Source organism: Quercus lobata, chromosome 11 (assembly GCF_001633185.2).
Source record: "Quercus lobata isolate SW786 chromosome 11, ValleyOak3.0 Primary Assembly, whole genome shotgun sequence".
NCBI lineage: Eukaryota > Viridiplantae > Streptophyta > Magnoliopsida > Fagales > Fagaceae > Quercus > Quercus lobata.
Window position 1 is genome coordinate 40,282,523 of NC_044914.1, and position 10,224 is coordinate 40,292,746.

The window sequence follows — 10,224 nt, forward strand, 5'->3', positions numbered from 1 at the left end:
TTACAAATAAGATAAACTTGGATACATGAATGCAGCCAAACTTCTTTGAGGTAAATGCACCTGCAAGCTCTCAAATCCATGCCTACCATAAATTTTATTCTCTCTTCATGTTTCCTTTTCCTTAATTTATTTATGATTCGAAGGGAAAATAAAATGTCCAGTAATCGGAACTTCCAAACAAGTTGAAGACTTCCGGAGACAGAGAGTGTATCTTCTATTCTTGGCTGACTTCAATAACAAATGTTAGCGCATAGATTTTCAAACAATATCAGGGATCATACCCACTCTAAACTGTAACTATTTACAAGCAGAACTAATTGAACAAATAAGGGTGTGTCACAGAGGAAGCAATATTTTCAAGCAGGAGGCATGGAGGTTGAAAGGACTACATAAGATAAATATTGGAGCCCATCCTGGATTTTGCACACAGCTGTGATCCGATCTGCACGCAGATGTTCAGAGAAAGCATTGGCTTTTTCCTGGATTGAAGTTTGTGGAATAACTTCATGGGATTCAGCTGTGGCACCCTTTATGGCTGCTAAATAAGCTTCCGTTACGTCCGATATGCCTGACCAATGTATTAAAATTCAAATGTCGAACAATAATAAAAGAATGAAAAACTGGCCAGAACCATACTAAATACTGAGCATCTTACTGAATACTTCCTACCATATTAAAAAGTCCAAAATGTTAAAAGCATGTAGGGGAAAAAATTTAAAACCTTTATCCTAAAGCTATCTTCTAAAGTCAAAATTAATGTTAAAGTATAATCATGCCAGTCCCATACACATAACTGGAGATATCAAAGACTGTCCATCATAAAGCCATATTCTATCCTCCCCCTCCCAAGCACACACACACACACAGAATTTGCTGCATAATCTCAGAGCTTTTTCCATGAATGTTCCTAATAACACAATTAGTTGCCTTTCATCACCAAACATCACCAGTTCTTAAATATAAATATATAAAGATTAAAAATATATAGGAGTAAATCTTAAATATAAATATATAAAGATTAAAAATATATAGGAGTAAATCTTGGTTATAATAATGTTGTTTTTACTTAAAGTTAGTTTATAGGTATCTCAGTTCATCAAGGTCCGCACCTTGCTTCATTATAAAGAATGCTTCATGACATACATCGCCCTTATTCAACATTGTAGTCTAGTGTAATCATAAATGAAAACAAACCTTTATGTCAAAGTACATAAAATCAGTCTTAGGATAAGATCCAGATGTGAGAAATGAAGCATTTATTTGATTTTGTGTAGTTCACATGGGTTCTTTAAGACCTCTGGATTCTTTAAATGTCAAATGTCTTACATCTGGATTAAAATTAGAGAAAATTGGGGGGATTTAAATGGAAGGGGATCCTTTTCCATCCCATCAAATGTATATGCTAAAACAAACCAGAATCAAATTCATGGTCTTCTCATATTTGATATTCAAATTTTATTATGTTAAATAGACCAGAACCATCTCATGGTCTTCTAATTTTTTAAGTATTGAAATCTTTAAACCTTTCACTTAGTAATAAATCAATTGGCTTAGAAGAAATTATCCTCCTTTTTTTATGAAAAATAAGACATTATACTTCTACAAAGTATTCAAAGGCTATTTGCAATCACTTCATTATCTCGGACAGTGAACTTCTGAATAAATAAACTGTGCCACTTCCTTTATATGAAATAACAAGATATGACTAGACGTGATCAGAGGTGAGTTTTCCCAACTAACAAAAATTGTATCAGGGAAAAAAAGACTATATTTAATTTGCAAGCACTGTTGATAAAAATAAAAATAAAAAAAATATAAAGTTCAACTAAAGAGATGAAGTGCTAGACAACCAACCTGTAATAAAGCTGTTGGAAACAGCTTCCACATATCCTGTCATTGACTGTGCCTTTGTTCTGATTATCTTAGCTTTTTCAACAGAATCCTCAGGCCAGTCAATTTTGGCAATATCCTCATCAGCAACTTCATCCTGAACTTTGCTAGCATTAGAAAGAATGGATTTACCAAGCATCAACAGTTGAGAAACAGCAAAACAGCACATTTCTGAGAGTCTCTGCAAAAAATATATATATAAATAATAATTTCATTTTTAACTACCAACAATAAAAATTAAGCAACCATATTGAAAATAAGAGATTTGGGTCACATGTTTCCAATAAAATCCCTAATATCTACATACATGAACTCCCTCTGAGTGAAGCGAGTCTATTCTGCCAGCAGTCCTTTGGATCATATCATTAACAGCTACTCCTGCTAATGCATTAGTGAACCTGGAATATTGAAAGCAATAATTGCAGCATAGTGAAAACGGTGTTTACCAAGGTCATGGAGAATTTCATTAACAGTAACCCAGCTGGTATCACCAATACTACAGGACAGAAAACTACACACCCTAAAATCCCTTATGTATGACAGAGGATTGAATAACCACTAGACTAAAAATAGCTTCTTCTTTTTTGATAAATTTGATAGTTAGAATGGGGGCTCTTGGCACTACAAAGCTAGTCTAAAACTAACAATCTTGCACTATCTAATTTCTAAAGCATTCAACTGTCCCCAATTCCACCATTTAACTATATGTTTCCCGTATGTGTTGATCCATGCCAAATGTCAAATGAATGTGATGTTGAAATAGACTGAATCCAAAGATAAATTTCTTTAAAGAAACTTCAAGTTTGAGTACAATATGGACAAGACAGCTCCCAATTCCAATTACCTAATAGTTGAGAAGGGAAATTGGCACAGAGTAATGACATATTCTAAAAATGGGCTTAGTGCAAAATGTATCACACAAAAAGTCATTTACTGGTATCAAAATATCCACAGATTTACAGCTGGTATAATTTGATCCTGGCTTTGTGTTTGCACAAAATGTAGAACTTGAGGGGAAAAGAAGTCAGAATAAACAAGAGACTTAGAGGTTTTTTTTTTTTTTGATAAGTAATAAGAAAAAGAGACTTAGAGGATTTTATAAAGCAACAGTGATTACAACATGCAGTCATATCAGCTATACAAGATTTGGAAATTAGATAATGGGAACTAAATGAAAAATCATATATAAGTGCAAGCTGAAGCAAGACAACTAACAAACCAGTGCAGAATCACATGCAACATCCATTAACTGTTGAGAAGATGATAACTTTACAAGAAATTTACCCCACAGCCATGTCAGCAGCCTTGCTAACACTTGAGTCGTGTAATTTCTTCATCTCATCATCACTTCCCTCAGCCCCAGACTCTACTTTCTTCCCTTTGTCTGTCTCTACACCATTTCCATCCATTTCAGTACTCAAACTAAAAATTTGCTGGACCTGTTTAAGCTTCCCATCAAATGCAGGTCTCTGTTCCGATGATAATTTTGCTTTTCTTCGGTTACATAACAGGCCATGATGGTTGGACAATGCCTCCAGCTCCTGCCAGTATTAAACTTTAACAATTTCAATGATACTATTGTTTTAACTATCAAAATTCAACTCCAAAGTTAAGAAAATGACCTCCAACTGTTCTGGACCTCCATATATGTAGAAGCATCGATCAAATGTCACTTCCTCGTACAACTGATCCTCATCAGTTTGTTGTTCAGTTTCTTTTGAATTCTTCTCAACTTCAATACCAGTCTCAGTAATTAGTAGATCAATGGTCTCCTTGCCTACAAGTTCAAGCACTTGCATTCCCTTTGCTGTAAAAGCTTTTCCAGTCTGTAACATTGAAGGTGAGGAATAAGCAATTTGGCAACATTGATAAGCAACATGGTATGGATCATCACACTCATGCAAACCTCTAATATTGATGGTGCAACAGAGCCAGGTGCTGGTAATCCACCATGCTGAATAGATTCTGCCAGGTTAACAGCAGAATGCTCAATCCTGAAGAAGATAAAACATAAAACTCATTTGATCAACAAATGAAACAGCTGCTTGTGATGAGCATAATAACAAGAGACTATCATAAATTCTAATCAAATGGAACATAATTTACTATCATCCAGTGAAAGAAATAAAGAGCTGAATTCAGAAATTGTCAAAATGAAATGATATTAGAAACAAGGCACCTTTAAATCTAAGCAGAATTTACTATCATAAATTCTAATGGAATGGAACTACTCCAAGGGTTTTCCATTTTCTTTCCTTCCTTCCAACCTCCCCAATAGATAGAATATATTAGAAAATAAATAGAGCTGGGGATGCCCAAAATACACCCAAGGTATGGAATGTAAAAGGCACTAACAAACAGTGTTGGTAAACGCATCAAGCATACTTAAAACGCAAAGGCCTCTTGGAGTCTAGGCACAAAGCGCAAGTGCTTGCCTTATTAAAGTAAAGCACACATTTTTCAGATATAATATCTTATAACCTCTATTAGAAATATTCATGACATATAATGAAAATTCAAATTCAAATTCAAATTTTTTTTATATTTGACCCATTATTAGTGCAATTGTATAATTTGTAAGTTCAAACTTTACTTTAAGTTATTTCAATTTCTTAATATTTTTATATAGTAAATTGAAAACAATTATCAATGAACAATATAGTAATAAACTAGTCGTAAAAAGTTTTAACATTACATTTTCTATAATTCTCCTGTGCTTTATAAAAATACGTAACCATGCTAGTTATGATCAAATGATGTATATGGTTTAATCAACATACATCTAAAAGGCAAAGACCAAAAAACATAAGAAGGAATAGTACATTAGCCTTTTCTGCATCTTTTGACATGTAAATAAAAATAATAATACAACACCTTAAGATTGGTGTATGTATAGCAAATCAATGGTCCATGTCATTTCCTTCAAGATCATGCAATTAATTTTATGAATAAATATCTTTTTTAGCAATAAAATCAAAAGGTGTGTCTAGGCATGCTTTGTGCATCTTCAAAAAGCACCAAAAAAGCGTTCCTAAGGCGCGCTTCCTGAAATGAGCTTCACTTTGGCCAAGCAAAGCACTTAGACCCTGGGGCTTCGAGCTTTTAAACACGCTTTTAATAACATTGCTAACATAGTCAAAAAATCTAGAGATGTATCTAACTTCAATACCTGTAAAGAATCCCCACAGAAACTTGAATCCTAATACAACACATTCTAGCCTGATTGTACTGATTGTACAAGGCCCTAAATCCTACATTTTCACAACTTCAAAATGCACGGATAAAGACACAGGAGCAAGCAACACTGCATCTGATCACGACAGACTTGTCTTAAGAGGCATAGAAGTAGCAAAGAATGCCATTAAATTTTTTTCTAACACAAACTGACTATTGTGTTATGCTTCCCACAATATCTTATATTTCTTCTTTCAGATACATCTAACCTACTTACCAAATTAGCCAAAACAATTATATCTTTTTACGTTACCAAACTTCATAAGATATTGGCTATATCCAGACACACAGATTTCAAAAATCATGAAACATAGAAAGAATACACTCTATCAGCACAGACTTGTTCCCATAATGTGGCAGCAAGTTGAGGGGCAGTAACATTAGGCTGTTGGGGTGTGTATGAGAAAAATCAGAGTGTACTCTGTGGGGAAACATTGTAAACTCAGTGGGTTTGTAAGCCTGGGTGGCTGATCAGGCTAAGGTAGGTTTTGAGTGAGGAAAACACCTCAAAGTTCCTTTGTACTTCCTGTAAGCTTGAGTGTGTGCATTCACTCAAGCTCAAAGTTGACTCACTTGTGATTTGTTGGGTTGTTAACTAAGAGAGTAAGTCATACTTAGTGCCATCACAAGACAAAAATTAGGGGTGAAAATATGCCCTATGACAAACGCAGAAATATATATCCAAAATGCAAGTTAGATTACCATAACTTAAAAAGTGTAAGCCCCATGTACCAAAACAAAACATTAATATATTAGTTAGCTTATGGAGGAATTGAAGCGACTTTCTGGCAAACAAGCATCAGTAAGTACCACGTTTACTCCAAAAACTAACAACATAATACTCATGTGCTTGCAATATTCTCCTTTGTTTTTTTCTATCTAAAAGTAAATGCAAGAATTGAGCTTATGGAGGAATTGAAGCAACTTTCTGGCAAACAAGCATCAGTAAGTACCACGTTTACTCCAAAAACTAACAACATAATACTCATGTGCTAGCAATATTCTCCTTTGTTTTTTTCTATCTAAAAGTAAATGCAAGAATTGAGCAATAGTATAATTATAAACACATCCAACTTAAATAGAACATACTTGTGAACAAAATCTGAACCCCCTCTCCATGCACTTCCTAACGCTTGCCATGCTCCAGAAGCCAAATTCTCTACAGAATTGTCAAGAACCTTCAAACCCTGAAAATATTGAAATTTTTTAAAACAATCTATGGTTAATGACACAGAATACAAAGTATGAGAATGATAAAAATATCAATTAAATAACACTCGTTTCTGGTGAAACTGTGTAACTAAATTAGACTAAAACTACAATATAAGCATTTTGTGACACTATGCCATAATCAATACCTTCCACATATTTTCAAGAGTAATCTAGACAGCAATGTCAATAAATGATGATTCTTCATATATGAATAGAGTAGAGACAAACATGAAAAAGTTGCATTAATGCCAGCTATAGCATCAAAGAACATTTAGTGCAATGGATAAAAGAATAGAGAAATAAAACAATAAAAACAACATAGAAGTAAAGGCTGAAGATTACATATTTACCATTGCATGTCCCATATTTGAGATGGCAAAAGAATGCATACCATAAACACGGTCAGTGGAAATGCAATATCAGATTAGAGTTTGCAATACAAACAAAAATTTTCAGCACTCGTATGTATGACTTGCCTGGCCAAAGATTGACTCGTCACTAGCTTTCTCCAACTTATCCAAAGCAGCTTTCCGTATCTTGTCTTTATCATCTTCACTTTCCTTTTCATTGGTCGAGTCTTCTGCCTCTTCCTCATCCTTAGAAGATTCAGTGTCCTCATCTGCAATTTGCATGTCTGAAATGCTTTTAGCTGCGGTCTGAGCAACAGCAGCAGCCTGCACCCACAAGGTCAACAAAAATACAAATAATTGGCCAAAGGACACTGAACAACAAACTACTGGAATTTAAAATGCAAAATACATAATAGTGCACTGATAATTGAAATGTTTGAGCAAGTGATAGCCACTCACCATTTATCTAATAATCTACCAAGGACATTGAACAGCAAACTGCTGGATGATGGGGTGGAAGAATGAGAAAAGAACACTAATACTAAATTGCTGGAGCAAGTCATTTTCTGAACAATCAGGGATATATCTAATTGAGTAGCAAGACTGCTGTGCCCAGAAAGTTTACGTAATTCCCTCTCAATTCCAAGGAAGTCTAACTTTAAGGAAGAGAATTCTTATCAATTTTAAGATACTCAATTCATAAAAATTCCATTATTCAATGCTTTCATGTTGCATAGATAGCAACATATGTAAGATTCCAAAACCATTCGCTGTACAAAACTTCAACATCCGGACTTTAGTTGAGAAAATACCAAATATATATCAGTTATGATCATAGGAAAAAATTGAGATATGGACTTTTTTTTTTTTTTCTTTTCAATTGGTAAGTTACACACACACTTGGTGGGTCTTGAACTCATGATCTCACCCTCCAACCAATTAGTATGGGAGAAGGAAGTGCCAATTAAGCTATAGCTCATTGGCCCAACCCAGCTATGGACTTGACATCAATGTAAACTATAGTTTAATGTTCTGAAATAATTTTGCTTAATATTCACAATGGCTACATTGCTCTCAAAAGTTGAAACATTCAGACATAATATGAGATTTTCAAGAAATAATTTCGTGTTTTGGTCTTGAGGAAATCTCAATCTCAATTTCTTCCTTGATAAGCGAAACTAGAACCAAAACCCCTTGGGAAAAATCCACTACAGCCAATTCAACATCTGAAACTACAAAACAACAACCCTCACTCCTCACGAACCTCTTGAACAACCACCACCATCTACAATGCAATTATTCTTTACTAACAAAACTGCCACGCATTCAAAAACAGCACAATCCAAACACCAAAAATTGGAACTTATAAATTCAACCAATTCCCCTATAAACCAACCCTAATTTCCAAAATTAGAAACCACTTAAATTTATTATATATTAAAAATAAACTTTTGCAGCACAATGCCATTAAACTAATCAAATTGATTGAAGAAAATGGATCTGATAACTCAACCAGTTCACCTAAAAACCCTAATTTCCAAAAACTAATTACATTGTCCAAACATTCAAATAAATATCCAAACTAGTGCAGCACAATGCGACTAAACTAAACCAATCAGATTGATTAAAAGCAAAAAAGAATGAAAAACAATTGGATTTGATTCTTCAACCAGTTCAACTATAAACCCTAATTTCCCCAAAAAAAAATAAAAAACAAAAAACAACTTAGACATTAGAGAGAGAGAGGGGAAATGTGAATGCGTACATTACGAGAGATTTCTTCAGCGGCCTTTTGAAGATCTGAGAAAACAGAGAGATTAGAGAAACCCCAACCGCCCCACCCTCCTCCTCCTCCGCCACCACCACCACCGTGACTGGCTTTTTTCGGTGTTTCCGATTTCGCTTCTTCTTCTTCTTCTGTTTGTGGTTTCGGTTTTACTGCTTCTTTTTCTTTCTCATCGTTCAGTAACTGTTTGTTCTCTTCCTCCATTTTTGTGTCGACACTCTCTGGAAAATGTAAAAGCTGTTGTTACTATTTGTTTGTTTCAAATTTCTAAAGACTTACGGCTCTCTTCGGAGAAGACCAAGAGAGATAGAGTCATAGAGAGGGTCTTTGCGATGTGATTTTCCCAATCCAAACGTAAAATTCAAGTCAGAGGAACGGTGTCGTTTTCATCTTCTACTTATTAACGTGTATTTTTAAAATAAATAGATAACTTTTGTAATTGAAAAGTGAAAACAACCCCCCTTTTTTGCAAATTTTTTTTTTTTTTTTTATAAAGAAGAACAAGAAGTCACAATTGAAAGTAGTTTTCTTTCTCTCTCAAAATAAAGTAGCTTTCTTTTGCTTAACTTAAAATTATTAAACGAGATTCAATTTCAAATTATTCATTTACTATATAAAACCTTATCAATTAAACCAATCCAAATCCACAATATTGTAGGTTTTTTTTTTTTTTTTTGGAAACAATATTGTAGTTATCTCATATTAAATTTTGCATATTATTATTAAGGGACATATACATTACGTCACGGGGATCAATCTTATTGGGTAACACTTACTTTCTTTTTTCTTTTTTCTTTTTTTTTTTTGAAAAAATGGGTAATATGAGTCCAAATCTTCTATCTCATTTTTCCTGCTCTACCCTATACTCCACCAATAAAAATTTGTCATATGTTCACTTAATTAATTAATTACTACCATTAATTAATAATGATAGTATTAATAAGTCAAAATGGTAGTATTTAATTAGTTAGGTGAACATGTGGTAAGTTTTTATTTGTGGAGTATAGAGTGAAACAGAAAAAATGAGACAGAAGATTTGGACCGGATTTGGACTCGAGTAATACTTACTTGATTATCCCAAAAAAATTGAATAAAACTATTCCTACATGACTCTACAAGTTGGGCTTTGCGCAACATTCTTTCCACATACATCACCTCACAAAAAAGGGTAAACCAATAATGCTGCACCAAAACCAAAAGCCCAAAATCTAGATAGCCTAACCAATTGAGCCCAAAAGTAAATTAATTTCCTTCCACACTAGATTACACAATATGCCCTGAAAACCCATTACTTCATCACTTCACCAAATGAGCATGAAAGCCCAAAAGGGACCACAAATAACGTAAACCCAAAGGAGAAGGATAATAAATACATTTCCCACAGGTAAAAGAGGCCACCTAGGCCATTTCACTCAACAAAGGCCCTCGGCCCACTTTAAAGCTCCAAACCATGCACAAAAGCAACAAAGTCTAGCCCATAACAAAGCAAGGAATTGAAAGCGGTTGGGTAGCTACTTTCGTGAATCGTGTCCAAACAGAACTAGCCGATAGTTTGACTAGTTTAGTTTTTCTCTTTTTCTCTTTTTTTTGGTGTAAAAAAGAGGGTAGCATAAAAAGTAAAAAGTAAATAACAGGGCAAAAAGAGTTATAGGAAAAAGCCTAATACATGCCATCAAGATTAGCCTCAACTATCTCGACTTAGTCCATAGGCAGACTTTCATACAAAATAAAATCTAAGTTTTGATTAGTTCC

General features: G+C 34.1%; 1 protein-coding gene across 1 annotated transcript; it reads right to left on the reverse strand.

Annotated features, from left to right (window-relative positions):
• LOC115969381 lies at positions 1-8,808 on the reverse strand. Its single transcript, XM_031089012.1, has 9 exons — positions 8,452-8,808; positions 6,813-7,010; positions 6,214-6,311; positions 3,797-3,884; positions 3,513-3,716; positions 3,175-3,431; positions 2,198-2,288; positions 1,855-2,071; positions 1-568 (listed from the first exon to the last, which is right to left on the reverse strand). The coding sequence occupies exons 1-9, from the start codon at positions 8,674-8,676 to the stop codon at positions 357-359; spliced, it is 1,590 nt and encodes a 529-aa protein (XP_030944872.1). The 5' UTR covers positions 8,677-8,808; the 3' UTR covers positions 1-356.
• Between the last annotated feature and the right edge of the window lie 1,416 nt (positions 8,809-10,224).